The sequence below is a fragment of the Centruroides sculpturatus genome, unplaced genomic scaffold, assembly GCF_000671375.1.
Source record: "Centruroides sculpturatus isolate CEXI.00-Female unplaced genomic scaffold, Cexi_2.0 scaffold30, whole genome shotgun sequence".
NCBI classification, from domain to species: Eukaryota; Metazoa; Arthropoda; class Arachnida; order Scorpiones; family Buthidae; genus Centruroides; species Centruroides sculpturatus.
In genome coordinates this window covers 395973-418030 of record NW_019384755.1, presented here as the reverse complement: position 1 = coordinate 418030, position 22058 = coordinate 395973, and the positions used below count along the sequence as shown (strand labels likewise).

At 29.8% G+C, this 22058-nt stretch overlaps 1 protein-coding gene across 1 annotated transcript in view; it reads right to left on the bottom strand.

Annotated features, from left to right (window-relative positions):
- LOC111628680 (epidermal growth factor receptor kinase substrate 8-like protein 2) overlaps positions 1–22058 on the bottom strand; it is a 44115-nt gene that overhangs the window by 4655 nt on the left and 17402 nt on the right. Inside the window, exons 5-12 of the mRNA XM_023372509.1 lie at positions 16877–17004; positions 15023–15149; positions 14832–14920; positions 14522–14757; positions 9419–9587; positions 8530–8747; positions 5644–5881; positions 1534–1698 (exon numbers count right to left, since the gene is read on the bottom strand). Of these exons, the coding sequence (XP_023228277.1) occupies positions 1534–1698; positions 5644–5881; positions 8530–8747; positions 9419–9587; positions 14522–14757; positions 14832–14920; positions 15023–15149; positions 16877–17004 (1370 nt within the window). The remainder of the gene's footprint in view (positions 1–1533; positions 1699–5643; positions 5882–8529; positions 8748–9418; positions 9588–14521; positions 14758–14831; positions 14921–15022; positions 15150–16876; positions 17005–22058) is intronic.

The window sequence follows — 22058 nt, the reverse complement described above, 5'->3', positions numbered from 1 at the left end:
TTTCATATATTCATTTCAGTTTCATTCTGAGATCAACAGGTGAATAAATCTCAGATTTCATCCTAAGATTTACTCACCTGTCATTATTCTTTCAATGTTTATAAATTTAAATATATTATTTTTATAAATGAAAAGATAAGAAAAATTGTATATATTGATATTGTCCTTATCTAATTTTATGAATTTTTTAATTGAACATGACACTCTAAAGAAAACTTTAGATAGACAAGGATATGTGATAACTTTTTTTTTTTTACATTTTTTTAAAAAACATTTTCAAATTAAATTTCACGAAAACATTTGTCAGTAATTTAACTTAATTTAAATGTTTAGATTTTTAGTCAATTGCTAAACATTCAACAAAGTAGATCATTTAATATGTAAAATTCATGTAAGCAACGAATTAATTTTAAAAAATGATTCAACTTATTCATTTTCATAGATGTAATATTAAACATATTTTAAAATTTTTAATGCCTAAATCATTAATGGGTTAATAATATTTTGTAATGTTAAACTAATTGAATTTATTTATTTTTGACAAACATTTGTATTTTTAAATACCTAAAAAAAAAATTCATAATTAGACAAAATAAAACATGAAATGAATGCAAATACTTTGCAAAGTTCTATTTAAATAAATCAGTTGCAAAGGCAAAAAATCAATATATAAATCATTACTACTTAGATGAAATGTAATATGAGTTGTCATCTGATGGCAAGATCAATATGATAAATAGCAATAGAGCAGAGCGTCGATTATCCGAAAGTCAATTATCCGAAATAATTCCAGTCGGNCAATCTTTGGCTATGTCTTGGGCTACTCAAATATTTTACGTTTTTGATACTAAATTAACATCTGAAGTATAATTTTTTATTGTTTTTATATTTTTCAATATATTTATTTTGTTTGTAAATATAAAGAAATAATTTTTAACGATACAATAGTCACGATTATTATTTTAAAAAGTTTACGTTAGGCTTAACATCGGCGAAAATTATACGCGAAGCGACATGCAACGGAGAAAAATTTCAACATGGGATAGGTTAATATATTTTTTCGTACATAATCAATTATCCAAAATATCAATTTTCCGAACAACCCCAGTCCCCAATTGATTCGGATAATCGATGCTCTACTGTAATTAAAAATGAGGAAAGTCTACTTTCTTATTTATTCAAAAAATTTAAATTTCTTATTCACAGAGTTTATTTTCTTTATGAATTACAGAGATTGAAACAAATTAGAAATATTATTACATAGAAATTCACATCCATATTTTTGGCAGAACAGTCATCTATGTATCAAATTGAACAAATTTTATTCCTTTTAAATTTAAGACAATTTAGAAATTTCATTTTTTTTTGTTTTATTATTATTATTTCAGATTTTGATGATAAAAACATTGATAGAGATCATTCGCTAAATAATTATGCATTTTAATACATGTCTAATATATAATATAATAATATATTAATGAGAAAATGTGACTAATTTATACTGTTTTCTATTCATATTTTTATAATACTTACAGGACTGTAATAATCTCTTCCTCCTCTAGTTGCATATAATGGATTATTAAAAACATCATCTTCAACAACACCTCCTGTATATGGTGTTACTATTGTATGAGGAACATGACCAATCTGTCCACGAATATTTCTTGCTTTCCACCATTTTCTACTGTCATCTAAAACCTGAAACGTATATTTAACTATTATTTTATATTTATTAAGAATAAATAATAATAAAACATCAACCACTAATTTTCTGAAACACTTAATTTCAAGGTCTTCCTAAATTAATAGTTTTGTCAGACAAACTGAAAATACATAGAAATTACTCAACAGTATATCCTGGACCATTCCTTACATGTATTGCATGTTACTAAAGTACAACAACTTAATATGTACTTAATTTGAATTTCTAGAAATGTGATTGCTGTTTATGCTTGATACACCTGATTCTTACATTTTTTTTAAAGATGAAGCCATAACTAGAATCAAATGTAAATAAAATGATCTAAACAACTTGTACATAATAGATACTACATACATACAACTGCAGTGTAGAGAATCTAAGTAAATATATTGTACAGTAGAGCCTCGATTATCTGACTTAATTGGGGACTGGGGTTGGTCGAATAATTGAAAAGTCGGATAACCGAAAAGTATGAAAAAATCCATTATTAGTGTAGTATATTATTATATCCCATGTAATTAGTATATCACTATTAACCTACTTTGCGTTGAATTTTCATCGATGTTAAGCCTAACAAAAATTTTTTTAAATAATAATCGTCGCTATTGTATTAAATTAGAAAATTAAGCCTCGTTTAAATACTGGCTCCCTTTCATGGTTGAATGAGTGTTGCCAGCTAAAGCACGTAAAAATAATATTAAAGTAGCCAAGACATAGCCAAATATTGTAGTGCCACATCACTAGCGGACATTTGAAATTTGCCGACTAGGACGGTCAGTTAATCGGAGGTCGGATAATCGAGGCTCTACTGTACTACCATTTTTGTCCATTCAATGAACAAGTCTAGCTACTGTATCAAGAGAATTTTAAGTTTCTTGTCTACTTGTTTTACAAGAAGCTTCAGATGGTGGAAAAATTATGGAAAACCTGTATAAATATTTGTGCTTCAAAATAATTAATTTTGTATAATTTTATTTGTTCAATAACATGGCAATGTAATTTCCAAATTATTATTATACAAAGGAGTAGGCAACAAGTTCATCATATTAGACAGAATAATTCTACCTTGGTGAAACTTCCTGGTCATTTCACTGTGCATATTATGCATTTCTCTCATATTTGCTACACTTGGTACAAGCTGTCATTCCAATAGAAAATCAACTTTCATGTAACATTCCCTAGATACATATTATTGTGTAAATGCCTTTTACTCAATTCATGACAATTTTAACCCTTTAAATCAAAATGATTTGTTTTGTGTGTATTTATTTATATGCTCATATTTTTATATTTGTCAGTTTTTTGTCTTTTAACATGTTCATAGTGTATGCATGTGTTTTTGTGCCATTTTTTTGCATATAGTGTTTTTATGCATTTTTTGTATCTTCTTAGCTGTATTGTTTTTATACAATTATATGTATCCTCTTTTAAAAAAAATGTTAAGTTTTTACATGTTTTTTTATTTCTTTTTACTGTTGTCAGGGTTTTGTTAAACAGGGGATGAAGATCAATAGCCAACTGGTATTGCCTATTTATGATGTAATAAATAAATAAATAGTAAATAAGATGGGTTCTCAGTTACTTATACCCTTTCAAAACAAGATAGAACTACCTCTCAGATGTTGCAGCTGTGCTCCAAAAAATGATGATGATTTGCAGTTTGATCAACATGGATGATTGTTGAGTCTATCACTATGACCAAGAGATCAAATGAGAGAAAACACTGGAAACATAGATTCACCATTACCAAAGAAAAACAAGGCACAACTTTTGGCTGGGAAGGAGATGATCTCCATTTTTTAGGACTGCCAAGATGGGTTGTCATGACTCATTACTTACCAAGGACAGATCATCACTAGAAACTATTATTCAATTTCCTGGTGAAGTTTCAAGACAAAGTAAAACAAAAATATATGTAATTTTCAGCAAAAATGCCTGGCTTTTCCTTACAATGTACAGTACCTGCACATGCAGCACTTGTGAATCCCAAAGTTATTGTCAAATGTAGATGCAAAATTCTGCTGCAACCACTATATTTGCCTGATTTTGCCCCAAGTGACTTTTCCCTTTTCTGTCATGCAAAGACCCATTGAACAATAATTCAACAGTGATAGAGAAGTGATTTTTTCAGTGGAGGAATAACTGGAGAGATTCACTGACAACAATGATGTGCCTTTTCCACGTCTGTCTTTCTGGTGTAATGACCAGTTTCAAAAATAACTTTTCCACTTTTTCCCCATATATGTTGGACATTTGTTTCCTTGGGACTGCAGACATATCAGCATGGATGGCAATAGCATTTTTCTCCTGTATGAATTTGATAACAGCATGTTCTTTCAAACTTCTCAATTATGACATTTAGTTTACTTGTAATTTCTCTGGAAACTTTAATAAGAAACTGAGCCACACAACTGACATGAATAGTCTTAAAGAAACAGGCAAATTTGTGGTATAACCTGTTAGCAATAATTCAATAATTTCTTTCTTTCTGTCCAATACAACAAACTTTTTGACACTCCTCATATAACATATACAGAAAATAATTCATAAATTTATATAACCGTTAGGCTTAACATCGACGAAAATTCAACGCGAAGCGACACGCAACGGAGAAAAATTTCAACACGGGATAAATTAATATATTTTTTCGTACATAATTGGTTATCCGAACCACCCCAGTCCCCAATTGATTCGGATAAACGACGCTCTACTGTATAAAATTTTAAAGCTGTCTTAACCTATAGAATTTTCACTCGACTAATTGCATACTGTCAGTGCCAGCGATAAACTGGAAACTCTACGATTATGTCGGCACCCTCCCTACTACTCTCTGCACAGTACCTTTTCTATCTTGAACACAATTTTCAAGAGGGAGTGTAGCAGTGTTTTGAAATTCACAATTGTGTATATTACTACAACTGTTAAGAAACATTGCTTTATATGAATTTTATATGAATTTTAATGATACAAATTGATCTTTTGGTTTCTTGTGTTAATACGCAATTTTAGTATTATTCTCGAATATATCAGACTATAATTAACATATAATATTTTTTTTGTAACAAAGATATGAATTCTGTGTTATATGTGTATGATTTGACGACATTTATATCTAAATTTTCGGGATGAACTTATTCCTTAAAGATCCGATCTTCCCGGATACCTGCGATATCTTTTTTGTGTAAATTGTAAAATATCATATTAAAATGCATTAAATTTTGAATTTAAAATTTATTACTGAAAAACAAGGCACATTGAATTATCTGTAATGTTACTTTTAATAAGGTTGTATATAATTGGGCAGTTCACATTTTTGAGGANTAAACGTCACGGTATTATCGCTGAGATGGAAACAATGTTAAAATTATGGCGTAATAATCAAGTAAATGTGAAAAATTGTAAAATAATATAGGCCTAATTTGTTATACATATGTATTATCTAAGATTTTATTAAACATTTTTTTCTAAATTATTGTTTTCTTTAGTCTCTGGTCCAAATTAAAAATTATTTGTATGTATTTATATGCAAAATTATACCCCGACTTACGCGGTTACCACTCGGTCCCACCTATCGCATAAGTTCGGGGTATTACTGTATTTGAATTTATCAAAAACACTATTTTTAAACCATTACATAATTTTAATCTTAACATAATTTAATTTAATAATTTAATCTTTGAAATAAAAAGAATTAAAGTATTAAAATTAATTTAAGATGTTTGAAAAATTTCCTTTGTATAACAAAAACTTAGAATGTTTCCATTTAGCAAATGTACAAATGTGAAACATTCTTCTATAAATTTCTTCTATATAAAAACAATATTTTCATTTTATGAAATAAATATTTGGAAATATTTAAACAGTATATTTTTACAAACTAAAAGTCTACTAAAATTAATAAAAAATTCATTATGCTATTTTAAAATATTGATTGCATTTACCTCCAAGCATTCTCCTCTAACAATTGTTAATTCTTTATCATTATTAGCTGTTCTTGGATACATTACTTGCACAATCTTTGCTCCTTGCATTCTTAAGTCATCTAACCACTGCTGATGTCTATCATATTGCCGGTATGGATCAAGATGTGATGGAACTTGGTCAGAATCAGCACTTAATTCTGAGCGAGCATCTCTATCATGATATTCTCTTCCTAAAAGAGGAGATGGTGACGCTCCCCTGTGTTAATTATGAATATATATTAAATGGATGCTTTAATAATAAACCTACAAATTTTAAATTCTACAAACAACTTTGACATAGTAAGAATTTATAGTAAATATCCAACTAAACTTAATAAATATATTACTTAAGAAATTCAAATAATGCAATTGTGAGATTCTGGACTGGTTAATTAGCTAAATTAAGGGATTAAAAATTAATACGCAGTTAATTGTGAAGTGGAAAAACCCACTTTCTTTTCCCATCACCTGGCCTTTCTATTTCTCTGACCAAGAGATAAAAATTATCAAATAACCATACAAATCGACAATTTATAACGATGTTTTGAACAAGTGTAGAGAATAAAGCTAAACATATGGTTATTAATGGGGAAAAATGTCAAAATTCATTAAATTATGAGGTAAGAAAAGTCACAACACCTCAATGGTGTTGTGACTTTTCTTACCTCATAATTTAATTGGAACTTCAAATTTGTTGCCTTATATGGTAAAAAGAGTCAAAACACCTGGCATGAAAGTATCAACAATCTGGCCCACTCCAGCCGATGGAATGACACATCTTCGCCTTAGACCACATTAAATCAAAATCACCTGATTCGATTCCCATGCTCAGGGAGAATAAAAAGGACTAACTCAATTGTTGGGACAGACATACTAGGAGCATAGACGAAGTTCTACCTGCCAGCTCCCTGATGACGTAAGGACCACCGATTCTTGACTAGATTCATGATTGTCTTTCCAACATCACATGAACAGGATCCAGAAACATCAAGTTATCTTCACAACGTATTGTACTTATAATTGTACTTCCATTTGTAAACTCTCTCTCTCTCGGTTGACTTAAATCTTAAGTTAGAGGCAATATATATCCCATAGATATCAGATCATATAGAGATGTGTGCGCTATATGCTATACATATAATATAACTAAAATAAACCTTTAACTATCCAGCAATAAAAAAATGTTTAATAAAAATGTTTTCAACCATTTTTAAATGGCCATCTTCAGTTGAACCAATATTAAAAAAGAACACTAAAAAAGAACGCATGAAATACAAATTAAACAGAAACCGAAATGCGCATACGTAATTCATCAGACTTGCGTCTTCTGAAAATCTATAAATAACTTGCAAATAACATAAAAATAATAAAGCCGCCAAAAAAGGGAGGGGGGAGAATATACGTTGATTACAAGGTGTTAGTCTGCATTATTGTAAAAGGATTTCTAGGCATAAGATAACCCTTCTGCATCTCTATGATTAATGCATCCCTTATTTATGTGTGCCTTGTGTATCTCTAACTTTTCAAGGTGTTTCAATGCCTGTCTGGAATTCGCGGCTCTAATGATCGAGGCTTGATCCCAATATACCTCGACCTCTTGCTGTTTGGCAAATGCTGTGAGCACTGTGGCATCTATGTTCTTACTCACAGAGTATTTATGTTCCTTGAGTCTTTGTTTTAACTGCCGCATGGTAGCACCCACGTAAACAAGGTCTGAGTTGAACCGCTGATCCTTTATAGGTATAGAATAAACTCCGGGTAAATTATTTTGCTTTTCCTTTCTCTTATCGTTTCTTAACATTCTGTAGATCGTCGGATTACGCCGATATACTATTTGTAGATTATTACTGTTCGCCACTCTCCTAATCATTTTGTTTAAAAAAGGAAAATAATTAAGAACTACTCTTTTTTTGGCGGCTTTATAATTTTTATGTTATTTGCAAGTTATTTATAGATTTTCAGAAGACGCAAGTCCGATGAATTACGCATGCGCATTTCGGTTTCTGTTTAATTTGTATTTCATGCATAATTTTTTAGTGTTCTTTTTTAATATTGGTTCAACTGAAGATGGCCGTTTAAAAACGGTTGAAAACGTTTTTATTAAACATTTTTTTATTGCTGGATAGTTAAAGGTTTATTTTAATTATATTATTTATTCATTCCAGTATAAGTTCTTGTTTTTATTTATTTATACATATAATTGTAATCATAGCTAGTTTTTGTACAGCGCTTCATTTTCCTATTAAAGTTATTGTCTAGTTAAACTGGCATTAACTCCATTTGTTTAAACAAGTCACCCTATCAACTTATCTGTGACCTCCCCACTTCAATTATCACCCTCCTAGCCATACAGTGACAACATGAGCAGGTTTTACCAATACAACACTGATCAAAGGGGTTTAGAGGTTTACTCTCTAACCCCTGGCTTCTCACACAGTTAATAAATTAATAATCATTGTTTGTAAATTCCAATTTTCAAGACAGTTTCATTTAGATTGAATTTCTTTGCATAAAATATTGAATATTCTCACCTTATAAAATAAATAACAATACTAACCATAAAAATCATTTGGCTAATTAAACAAAAACATTAAATGCATGAATTAAGTAAATCAGACATACTGACAGATTAAAATGAACATGAAAATTAGTGATAGTGATTCTATAAGATCAATAAATAAATAAAATACAACGAATGTCTTCTCTTTAAAAACATTTTCTAAATCAAATTAAAAAGAATAAAGTTAAAATTTTAAGGAGATTTTATATTAATTATTATTAGTATCAATATTTATAAGCTCTTACACAAAAAGATATTTAAAATTATTAGAAGTTTGGACAGTACATACAGTTACATATACACACCTTTCAGCATACACATCTCTTCTTGGTATTTCTATACGACGTGAATCATATTGTCGATTATCGTATCCCTGATGATATGGCATCTGTTCTGAAGGAACAGCAGGTGATCCTGACCTTTCTCGTTCTCCACACTCACTGCTGTAATAATATTCGCTACCATATCGACTGTCTCTATCATGTGAAGAGACTCGATGATATTCTCTCTCTCTTAATTCAGCCTGTGGAAAGAAAACTTATTAAAAACTACTTTAAAAAATTAAATTTATTTGGTATTATATTATTGTTAACATAAATCTCATAATGAAACTAAGGAAATTTATTCTTGCTTAGTTTCTACAACTAAAATTGTTACTTTTCTTAATTTAGAATAATAATTAGGACTAGGATTTATATGGCAATGGCTGGCTTGATTGTTTTAGAACATACCACAATGATGTTTTTAGCATGTCATGAAAGCAAAGACAAATCAAGAAGACATCTCAGATTGGACTAGTTGGATCACAACAATTGTTGGCAATTATGACTCATCTAATATAAACAACATGGATGAGACAAGTTTGTTCTTCAGAGCTGTCTCTGATAAAACACTTCACAACAGAAGGTCAATCATGCAAATAAAGGTAAACTTGCAAAAAGAATAATTAACAATTGTCTTCTGTGTTAGTGCAACTGGTGGGATCCACCTCCTCATATATCTGTCATATGACAAGTTAATTACTTAATATTCTTAATAATTTAATTTTACTTTTTAACCACTTTAAAATAATAAAAGAATAAATTCATTTTTATACATAGAGATTATCTAATTGAAGTAATAAAATTTCAATAAAATTAAAATAAAAACTTAGTTTAAAAATTTAAACACAATCATTTCAAATGTAACGTTTACCTCTTCTTGAGCTTGCCGAATTTCATCTCTTCTAAATCTCTGAGCAGCAGATGCAGCAGCTGCAGCTGTTATTTCAGCTCGTTCTCTATCCTCTGAAAATGGATATTCAGGTGCCCAACCATCTGAGAATATAGGATGGTAATTTCCTTCATATCCTTTCCATTGATCTCTACATTAAAAAAAAAAAAAAAAATTATAAAAAACTTATAATAATGAATAACGTAATTTAAAATTAATTATTATGTCTTGGTATTATCTGTATTAAATGCTTATTTCATGTAGCCAATCATTTAAATTTACCACAAATGAACATTTATGTTAAATTTAAATAATTGGCTATCTGAAATAAATATTTAATACAGATAATAATATGGAGCCAGAAACCCATGAGATAATATTTGTTTATAGCCTTGGTGTATATAGAAATAAATATTAAATTTTTATTGAAGATTGAATTGAGAAAATTCAATAAGTTTTATTGAATTTTCTCAATTCATTTTATAGTAAATATGGCTAAATGAAATTCATTCATCATAACTACATCATGTGAAAAAAAAACTTAGGGAGATTAACTATACTTAATGTTCAATACATAAAAAGATATCTTCAAAAAATTTCAATAAAACTAATAAAAATAGCAACAAGAGCTGCAAATGCAGAAATTCCTTATTTATTTCATTGTTTATTGTGAAAATTATGCATAAACTTATGTAAAAGTTATAAATCTAAATAAACTATAAACTATTAATTTAATTTGAAGCTGATATTTATCAAAAAGTACATTATGTTTTCTTGATTCTAATGTGCCATCAAATCTAATGCACACCCAATTTTATAAATGACAAAACCTAAAAAGTTAGCATGCAAATGAAATGCACATCCTACCTATATCACCAAACATGCAGCCACAGGAAGTTAATACAGTAGAGTGTCGATTATCCGAAAGTCAATTGTCCAAAAGAATTCCATTTGGCAAATTTAAATTTTTGCCAGTGCTGTGGTGCTGCAATCTTTGGCTATGTCTTGGGCTTGTCAAATATTTTATGTTTTTGATACTAAATTAACTTCTGAAGTATAATTTTTTATTGTTTTTATATTTTTCAATATATTTATTTTGTTTGTACAAAATAAAGAAATAATTTTCAATGATACAATAGTCACGATTATTACTTTAAAAAGTTTATGTTAGGCTTAACATCGACGAAAATTCAACGCGAAGCGACACACAACAGAGAAAAATTTCAACATGGGATAGGTTAATATATTTTTTCATACATAATCGGTTATCTGAAATATTGATTTTCCGAACAACCCCAGTCCCCAATTGATTTGGATAATCGACGCTCTACTGTATATTCAAACAGCAAAATAAATGCATTTTTGAAAAGTTTTTTTTATTGTCACTTTAAAGTGCTTCATAATGTTTACATTTCCAAATAAATTCATTTATGACTCTGTTAGAGGTATAGAGAATCTACAGAATAACAAAATTAGTCAATCAAAAGCTTTATAATAATGTTTTAGACAGTTATAAAAACAAAACAAAGTACTTTCTCAATACTCATTAAGCTGCAAGAACACTTTCTGGAATACACATGAAATATGCAAAGAAACCTACTTCCCTTTGTACAATATATTTGTGGAGTAGCCTACTACCTGAAGCAGAGGACATTGTCACAATTTTGATCCATAACTTTTATTAATTTTACTTTTACTGATATCGGAAAAAAAAAGTAATAAGTTATAATTTGTCATTTTTAATACAGGTGTCAATACGTATACAGTAGAACCTCTATTATCCGGATTTTTGATTATCCGGATTGTTCAAAATAAACAAAAATTTTACAAATTTGCTGATTTGCACTTAGCGAATTACGACACTGTTTATGTATGTGATAGAATGCATAACTTTTTTTGTTTCAACAACGTCATACCCAGCATAGTTGTCGTAAACTCTTAAATATATTTTACGTCGTAGTAAAAATATAACTTGACATATGTATTTATAAATAATTTATATTCAAATTATATCATTTCTATGACCAAGGGCAGCGTAAGGCATGGATGACATGGGTCACAGCCTACGCCTCACAGTTCGAAAGGCCTTGCACCTCGAAGGTTTATGCATTACTTAAAAGCTGTGAACGTGACGAAAAAATTTTACTCGTCATAAAACGATAAATAGTTTGTCAAATTTTTATTCATAAAAATGCAGTTTCAACTGCATTTTTATTTTATAAAATCCGTCTTCTTGCGCCACCAGAAGGCCTTTTAAACAATAGGTAGTCTGTTAGCGCTGGTCAGTAGTAGTCCAAATTCAATACAAACATTTGTTTCTTGAAAATTTGTTCATGATTTAAATACAGTATTTATTTTTAATATTACCGATATGTCATTGAAAAGAAACGATATTATCATTAAACGAATCGATATTATCATTAAATGACAAATTAAAGTATTTGTTTCGATTATCCGGATTTTTCCTTATCCGGACTACCTTCATCCCCAATTAGTCCGGATAATCAAGGTTCTACTGTATTTCTTTCTAGACAACAAATCCTTTACTGATCAATTAGGTATGATTTAAATTTGATTTGTAAAAATTACTAAGAAAGAAAAATAATTAATTTATGCTGATTGATTCCCAGATACAGTAGAGCCTCGAAAACTCTGCCTAATGTGGACCGAAGGGTGGCCGAGTTTGTGAAAAATGCCGGGTTATCGGGAATGGCGTTAAAAAAATAAGTACGAGTGTGGAGTCCTCAGAAAATACTGCACTATACTTGTATGTATTGTTTACTTGAGAATATAACAGAGAATAAACTGCCCAAATACCCTTAAACAAAGGAAAAGTACGTCCTTTATGAAGGCATAGAGCCACTACATGAAAATGAAAATTAATGAATACACTGTGTACAGTAATTTACCTGATAAGACAGACCTCAGAAAAATACTTTATGAGGCATAAAGCTGTCTATAAAAGNTTTCTTTTTATTATTATTCACTAAGTGCATTTTTGTCTATTAATATCCATCTTAATTCATGCGGTAAACATCGGATTTTATAGATTGAATTGGATTTGCTAAGCGTAGCATTAATTTACAAATTAACTACATAGACGACCGGATGGCCGAGGCGGTTAAGTACGCCTTAACCGCTTTTGGGGAACCCAAGATCGAGTCCGGACGAGCAATTCCAGGAATTTTTCATAGGAAGTAAGACCGGGTATATTGGGCTCGTCCCTCACCAGCCGGTGGTTTGTATTGATATATTGCGAATTTGTCCGAACTCTCGATGGATTCGGAAAAATATTTCTTAGTACTCACAGGGCGGAAAGGCCCAAATATAAAAATGTTAACTATATGGTCAAGCTTCATTTGCAATGGGATTAATCAGAATGAAAGTTGTAAACAATGCGAATTGTTCATAAGCATTCAGGGTTTACATCGGTTTCCAGCTCAAATTCTCTTTTGTGCAATAACTTCTCTAACAAATTTTTATGAAAAAAGAAAAATTTATATTTGCTATCTCTCACAGATTACAACTATGAAAATTGGCAAAAGATTACCATACCATTGTTATATTCTTGCGAATTAAAAACTTAAAAAATGGAGTTGTTAAGGTTTGTTGAATACGTAAAATTAATGGTCAATAATCATCTATGTAGAAAAATATCAATAAAATGATTTTATATTCGGACTACAACTGAAGATAATTTGAATATCCATTTATATGAATAGGAGGTAAAGACTATTTCGGATATAAATAACTTTTAAAAAATTTAATATTATTTTTCGTAAACTATCAATTGAAAGACCATCTTCTATGGTTTTAAATCATTTTGTTGCAATGAGATTTAATCGCATCTTTGTTCCTCATTTGTTATTGATCTTTAACTATTCTGATAACTCATTGAATTAGACTTAGATAAAGCAGTGTAAGTGTTTTGAAATCTGGTACAAAAGTCAATATTGAATATTTACGTTTAATTGCTGTTTTATTTCAACATTAATGATTTTAGATATATTTTCGAAAAAATTCGATATTATAAAACACAATTTATTTAAAAATATACTTTAACTTCAATTTTTAAGACTATTTACATGAAAAGTATAAAAATACTTATTTTTATGACTTCAGTAATAGCTTGCAATTGAAAATAGCAGGTGACCTTCAAATCTTATTTTAAAGCAGTCCCAGAGACCTATTCCGAGCTTTATTGTTAAGCTAAAGAATATGATAAAAACCAGTTTCAAATGGAACCACATGATTGGGTGATTGGTGTTTAATCAACTGTGAAAATGCTATTCTGTGTTGTATGTTTTGTTTTTGATAGCTATGTGCAGTAACTAAACTTTTCTTATCAATCACTCTCAAGGTGCCGTTAGAAATGCAACAAAAGTAAAAAAAAACTTGGCAACTTTAGGTGTAATGATATTACTCCATGAGAGAAAACTAGCATACAACAACATTAATCTCAGTTTCGTCTTCAACATAATGCTTTTCAGCTGAATGATACACACTTTAAAGATCTTTATCTTCCAAAGTTATTACTATTACATTTATGCAATGAATTACAGAAAAAGCTAGAGCTGAAGTGTTTCAACTAATATCTCAAACTGACAACTCTTAGTTCACTGATTGTGTTGTCCCTTCTTTGATGGATTTTAACAGAAGAAAAAAAATTTGGCTAATGCTGGTATACAATAAAACTAAAAACATGCTTTACTTGAAAACGGTAAGTTTCAGTCAAGCAACAAAAAGACAATGTTAACTAAATTGTGATTGGTTAAAGCATAATAGCTATTAATAGCATGGAATCCAGATGCATCTCAACCAATTACCTGTAGCAAAATCTACTTAACATGGATCAGAGAATAGCAATTTGTCTAAGATTTGTTAACTGCTTTTGGCTAAGGAGACTTATCGTATGTCCCGTTTACTGCTTTTGTTGAGCTATTGGAAGAGCTCAGAATAGGTCCCCAGGATACATTGTTTAAAATTTACTTTTCATGATTAAAAATTTCCATTGATGTATAATCATAAATTTGCCTATACATATTTTCCTGCTATTACAAATATCTAAACAGTTTTCATACTAACCTTGGTATGAGCCAAGCATCACCAAGACTATTCCAGAGATCTGTTTCTTTAGATGTACAACAATTCATTAAGAGGTCGACTGCTTCTCTTGTTAGTAAAGGTGTAACAACTCTTGCTGGTAAATTTGAACTGTAATTTGAATCTTTTGCAGCATCAACAATAAGTGCAAGAGGAGTAAATAAAAAATGAACAAGTTCTGGGGCATTAGGATCATGAATATGGCTCTTCAGCTTAGCCTGAAAAATAATAAATATAATACATCATAAGGATTATTACTATGTTAAAAATATTGATATTGCTTTATACTCACTAATAAATTGAATGACAGCTTGAATTTTTGAAGAATATCAACAAAATGTCTTTCTGGAGGTGGTTTTGCTCTCATACTTAACATACCATCTAAATACAAATTGATAGTATTATTTAGTTATATATTTTAATTTCATAATATAAACTATTTGTAAAATGTTACAAATCTAAACATTTTTTAAAATCACATACCTCCCATGTCTTTTTTCTTGTTTTTGCGACTTTTTCTTCTTCTTTCTAATTCTTTAAAAGCTGCTGCTGCATGCTGTAGTCGAGCAATAAACCTCTCAATGTCATCAAAACAATGATTTAATATTGCCTGTTATTTAAAATTAGAATACAGTTTTTGTTAAATTTGTTTTTAATAATAAAAAAAAAACACACACACACTAAAACTTTGAAATATTTTTGTATGCATTTTGCAAATAGTAAAAATAATGTAAAACAAATTCTTTTTAAATATTAAAAATTACTAATTATTTTAAAGATCCAATCAAATATAATTTAAGAAATGTATTAAAATAATTTAAATTTGTAACATCAACTTATTTAAAAATTTAATCTAAACATTAAATCTACATTTAGAAAAAAATAATATATTAAACAAGTAAAATAAAAATTCCCTAATCTATTTTATTTTCTAGCACATTAAAATTTTTAGGAACATTCAAACTAATGAATGTTCTAATGATTATGCATTTTTAAATATAGAATCAAGCAAATCTTCAAGAACATCACGTTCAACATCAGTTATTCTATAACTATAACAAATAATTATAGAAAAACTAAGTGTAATCTATTAAATATCTTGATTCAATAGGTTACATTGAAGAAGGAATTTCAGAAACTTGAAGTTTTAGAATAAAATATTTTTTTCTCTAATCACAGAATTTTTAAATAAGTTCTCATTGTAAAACAAATCGCTCAATTCAAATAGTAGGTTTGCATATTTTCTAATCAAGTAAATGCTTAAACCACAGTTGTAAACCATGTTGCACATGGTCCATCTGTTCTTGTTCAGCTCCAGCACTGTTGTATAAACAAAACAATTTTTTATCTGTTGATTTTTAATTAAAAACCAATTGAACAACACTTATTACCAAAATGAATATAAGTAACAGCATTAGCAAATTATTTCATTTTAGACACCTCTTTTTGAATGTGTGTATAAAAATTTACATTATTATTATTATGTAGAAATGAAAGTCTTTTAAAATGAATATTGACAAATTTAAACCATCTGCACAGATTTTTCAACCCATTCTCAACTTGAATTCTTTTGTTTTACCATTAAGATTGAATCTCCATAAAAGATAGATATAACAATATATTGTCTGAGCAATTAAAGTCATTTTAAATTACAAAATGACATTGTAACTTTTCTAAAGATTGTTATAATAAAGTACTAGCAGAATAATGAAATTGGCTGAAAATGATATTTAACTTTATTTGAAAGACATGAAAATTATTGTAACTCACAGTAGTTCTGATAGTAATATAGTTCTTTACTTGTTTGCACTATTAACCAGTACACGGAAAAATAATTCTCCAATCCTTTCTGACTTATGGAGGCTAAAAAGTTCCAAGACCCTAATCCATTTACTTAACCTGGATTAGGGTTGAGTATAGAGTTATTTTTTTAAAAAAAAAAAGATGAAAGTTTTTCAGTTATGAATGCATTAAAATAATTTTAAAAAATTATTAAAAACGATGAAGTCAGATAATCAGTCTTTACTTGTTTGCACTATTAACCAGTACACGGAAAAATAATTCTCCAATCCTTTCTGACTTATGGAGGCTAAAAAGTTCCAAGACCCTAATCCATTTACTTAACCTGGATTAGGGTTGAGTATAGAGTTATTTTTTTTAAAAAAAAAAGATGAAAGTTTTTCAGTTATGAATGCATTAAATTCATAAATGAAAAACTTTTGTCTTTTTTTTTTAAATAAGCTACGCTATGATAATGAATAAAGTTAATTTTTTTGTTTTTAAATATTTCATTTAACAGAAACTCTGAATATTTCAAAGCATGTAAATTAAACTTACAACATCTTTTTCATATTTATCACTACCAGTAGAGCTAGTTTCATCATTTGATTCTCTTCCATAACTTGTTGTCCTTTCCATACCATCTATTCTTGGTTGAGAACCACTTTGTGACTGATGCAATGCACCTGTAATTGAACATGACGATTTAAATTTCAAAATATCATTAAAATAAAAAGCAGTTTCAATTATAATGTTTATAATGAATACTGAAAGACCTCAAATTTTTAATTTACAAAACAGAGTTTATTATAAATTATTTATAACAATTAATATTTCATATAATAATTTAAAATGCACAAAATACTTTTTTAAAATAAAAACAATATAGAATTTTCTATGCACTATTTTCATGTAGTTTTATATACAGTCAAATCTGAAAATTAATTTTTTTCAGAATTTTAAACAGTATTTCTAATTGAATTAATATTATATATATTTTATTTGGTAATTAAATTATATCTACTTTCATTCTCAAATATAATATTATTTCAATGCTCAAACATAGAAAAAGTCCAAAATTGTTTTAATTTCATGTACCATAAAATGTAATAAAAAATACAAAAAAGTTATGCTCTAACCAAAATATTTTGGAAGCATATTACTTTGTGTATATAAGTTAAGATTACAATATGATTAATGTTAATGTTTTACGAAATTTTATTTCATTATTTTGCTATGATATGAAATTGAGAGAATTTGCATAATGCAAGTAGATTTGGCCTCTTTGTGCTCTCTGAGCGGTAAGGGGCCTAAAACCACAAATAAATAAATAAAAAATGTAAGTAGATTTGTATTCTCTGGTTGAAGTTTGTCAATAGAAAAATAAAATATACGTGTGTACAAGCAATAAAGATTAATGCAACATTATTCCCAACTATAAAGAGCTGAATGATAGAATTAGTAAGTCGAAATGAAGTTTCTAATCAGAATGACAGATCTGAAAGCAAATTCTTGTGAAAGACTCATGAAAATTTACTTAATGAGTTAGAATTTAAAAATTTGTTGTGTAATTGAGAGTTATTTTTGTCTTGAAACTTCAAATTTTTAACCTAGAACTAAAAAATGAATTTCTACTTGCTAAGTTTGAAATTATTTTTCTTTGGTGTAACAAAAGGAACTGTCTACTTATGAATGTTTGTTATTAACAAAATTTTAAAATTTCTCGTGTAAGATTTATTGAAGCACTGATTGCTATGTTTAAGTTTTTTACAGTCCTTACAGTAGCTAAATTAGATAATGTAAGGACCTTGAATAAGTTCTCGCAGTTCTTTAACAGATGGCGTTACCAGAACCACGTGTGTTTATTTTTAGATGGTGACGCATCTGTAAGGAAGTACAATAAGTGACCTTGAAATTCAGTATATGTCATTTCACCGAAGTGTAAACAACTTATTTTTTTCATTGTGTTAAACATGTCTAGTTTCGTGCCAAAAAAAAAGAGTATTTGCAGGGAATTTTATTGCACTATTTTATTAAAAAAAAAACTGCAGCTGAAGCACACAGAATTCTTGTTAAGACTTACGGCGACCATGCTCTGTTGGAAACAACATGCAGAGATTGGTTTAGACACTTCAAAAATAATGATTTTGATGTTGAAGATAAAGAACGATGTGATGCACCAAAAAAGTTTGAAAACGAGGAATTAGAGGCATTACTTTATGAAGACTCATGTCAGACTCCTAATGATTCTGCAAGTTCAGCTAGAACTTGCAGAATCATTAGGAGTTGATCACACAACAGTTTCGAAATGTTCAAAAGGATTAGGAATGATTCAAAAGCAAGGACATTGGGTGCCATACTAGTTGAAGCCGAGAGACGTTGAACGGTGTCTTTTCACATGTGAACAGCTGTTTCAACGGCAGAAAAGGAAAGGTTTTCTGCATCATATCGTGACAGGTGACGAAAAATGCAGAAAACGATACGATGCAGAAAAGGAAAGGTTTTCTGCATCGTATCATGACAGGTGACGAAAAATGGATACACTACGATAACCCTAAGTGTAGAAAATTTTGGGGTAAGCCTGGCCATGCATCAACATCGTCAGCAAGGCCGAATATCCATGGTTTGAAGCTTCTGCTCTGCATTTGGTAGGATCAGCTAGGTGTAGTTTATTACAAGCTGCTCAAACCAAATGAAACCATCATGGGAGATCGCTATCGACTACAATTGATGCGTTTGAGCCAAGCATTGAAGGAAAAACAACCGCTATATGAGCAGAGACACGACGAAGTGATTTTGCAACATGACAATGCCAGAATGATGGGAGAAAGTAGTGGCTAGCGATGGACAATACTTTCAGTGACGTGTTTATTACAACTTTTTTAAAATAAATTGTTAATTTTCACAAAAAAACAGCAAGAACTTATTCAAGGTCCTTATATATATGATGGTGTTATAAAATCTAAAGTTCAGACACAGAATTTTTAATGATTCTGGATTGTAAAGATCATTTCTCTTACTGTTTCCAGTATTGTTGTTAAGATGTAACTTTTCATTATTACAGTATAAAATCTCTGAATAGCAAACACTGTCAGGACCAAGAAGTTTGTCTGCTATTTAGGTGTGTCTGCTATTTGGAGGTACATGGTGATGGCCATATTGTATTTTAACCTGGTTATTATAATATGAAGAATACAATGGATTATGAAAACATCAAATTTGCATTAGGAATGTGAATATACTGTATAATTTATATATATATATATATACACACACACACACACACACACATTATATTATTTATTTTTTCGATTGTAAAAATCTTGTTTGAATGTTTAGTTCTGAAGGCGATTTGCTATCCACTTCACAGGATGGAAATATATTTGGAATTGTTACATTTATAATGTTATTTATGATTTAGTGACTAATAAAAATCAATACAAAAATTTGTCTGCTATATAGTTATGAAGTAAATATAATTTTTTTAACATTTTTACTTTTCTCAGTAACTGATTTATTAAAAATTACACTGTTAAAACAAAGCTGTTAAAACAGTTTGACAACAGTGTTTGTTTGGTAAAAGTTGAAAGATCATGTTACAAAGGCAATTTGCCAATCATTTTAAAACATGGAAAGCTAATCAATTTTCTCTCATTTATGACCTAAAGTTTCTTTTTTGTTACTACTATACTACAGTTCTTGTCAAATGAAACTTCAGAAAAGTTTATAGTTCTTTGGTATTATAAGTTTAATTCCAACAATAAGACAGAAGTTTAATAACACTAATATATATCTGAAAAAGTATTTTCACAATTAGAAAAAAATCAATATGAATAATGTTCAAGTCCATTAAATCTTCTTTCATTCCATTCGATGACTGTACATTAGGCAACTTGAAGCAAAAAACTTCATAAAAACCAATAAACATTATTACAAATTGTGAGAGCAGAACGTGGTGAAGAACCTGTTTGTTTGACATTTGTTCTTTTAGGAACATTTTAGAGAAACAAAATGAAAAAAAAAATTTTTAGTCAAAGACAATTAAAACTGTTTCCCACAGATTTGTTTCCTTGTTGAAGGTGACAGTCAATGTGTCACCCAGAACCCATGAATGAAATTTTAACTATTAGCAAAATGGTGAATGCAGATGAAATATGCGCAATTCAAAATCAGTTATGGGGTGGGTTCCCTCATAACAAAATTTCCATGCATTAGATATAAAAATAGAACATTATGCTCGTGCTGAAATGACGGTTAAGCACGCGTAACATCATGTATATCTAACGCATGGAAACTTTGTTATGAGGGAACCCACCCCCATAACTAATTTTGAATTGAATATATTTCATCTGCATTCACCGTTTTGCAAACATGATGTTATGCGTGCTTAACCGTCATTTAACTATTAGCCCTGATGTACTAAAAATTCTAGCGAAGTCATGGGAAAAACCCAAGAGAAGCCCCATAATAAAAAAAAAAGGATGACAAGCAAGGCAGTCATCATCAACTCAATTTCTAGTGTGAGAGTTCGTCTGTCGAAAAAAGGGTCTGTTGTCATTGAAAGTTTGCCCTCTCTGGAGTTCATAAGTGTTCTCAAAAACCTTCCATCTGGTAACCTTACCACACTCAGATACCTTACAAGCACGAGTTCTTAGATACCTTACACATGTCGGATACTTCCCTCCAAAAACTCTCCTGTTACTGGAACAATCCGAATATCAATAATCTTCCATCGAAACTTCCGAATCATCAAGTCATCAATTCATCAATCTGATCAGTATCAAAGAGTATCCTCAACTTCTCTATAAGGTATTTATCCATGTGCATATCTCATGTAAACTCTCTCTTGCGACTGCTAGTGATAGGCTAAATCTATATATACATCTATACTGAGGTGTCTATTGTAGTGTATCATGTACTCCTCCACTGAAATTAAATTGTTATTAATATAATTACCTCTTTCTAACCTGTTACCGGTGTGTCTACTAACTCTTAACGATCCAAAACGAATCAAAACTAACGTTTTCGAACCCTTAACCGGTTCTTCTTCAGGTTTTTTCGAATCTCTGATGGAAAATGCAGCTCGTAAAAACTTTAAATTCGAAATATGTAAGTTCGAATGCACGTTTCCCGTTTCCGTCGTTGTATGTCATGCGCAGTCGACTCCAAACGGGCTATCATAAATTACTATTCATAAACGCTAGCCACGCTGTTGATAACGTAATCTCTTCTTTATAATTGATGCATTGATTATCCTTAAGGTTAGCCAAATATATGCTGGCCGCCTCTAGCCATCTGATATGGTGTACGTGCCGTGCGGTGCGGATAATTCTTGCTTTCTTAAATTCGGGTTCTATATCTGGATCGGAAGCATATACTGCTAGGGTCGTCGTGTTCCTTTGTTTCTGAATATCCGCAGCGTGTTCTTTGAGTCTAACCTCTAAGGATCGCTTGGTGGAGCCCACATACAGAAGGTTTTTATCACATCTGCGATCTATAATCGGTATGCTGTAGACCCCTGACAGCTTATCCTTGTCCGGTTGATCTTTTCCGTTGGTTAGGATGTTGAAGATCGAAGCGCATCTTCTGTATGCTATACGTATGTGGTTCTTTTTAGCTATTTCTCCATATATTCTTCCAATATACGGATTATAAGTGACCGGAATGATCTTATCCATATCTTGTCGTTCTTCTCTTAGCGGAAGGTCTTGAGTTGTGTTTTGATACTCATGCCATAACT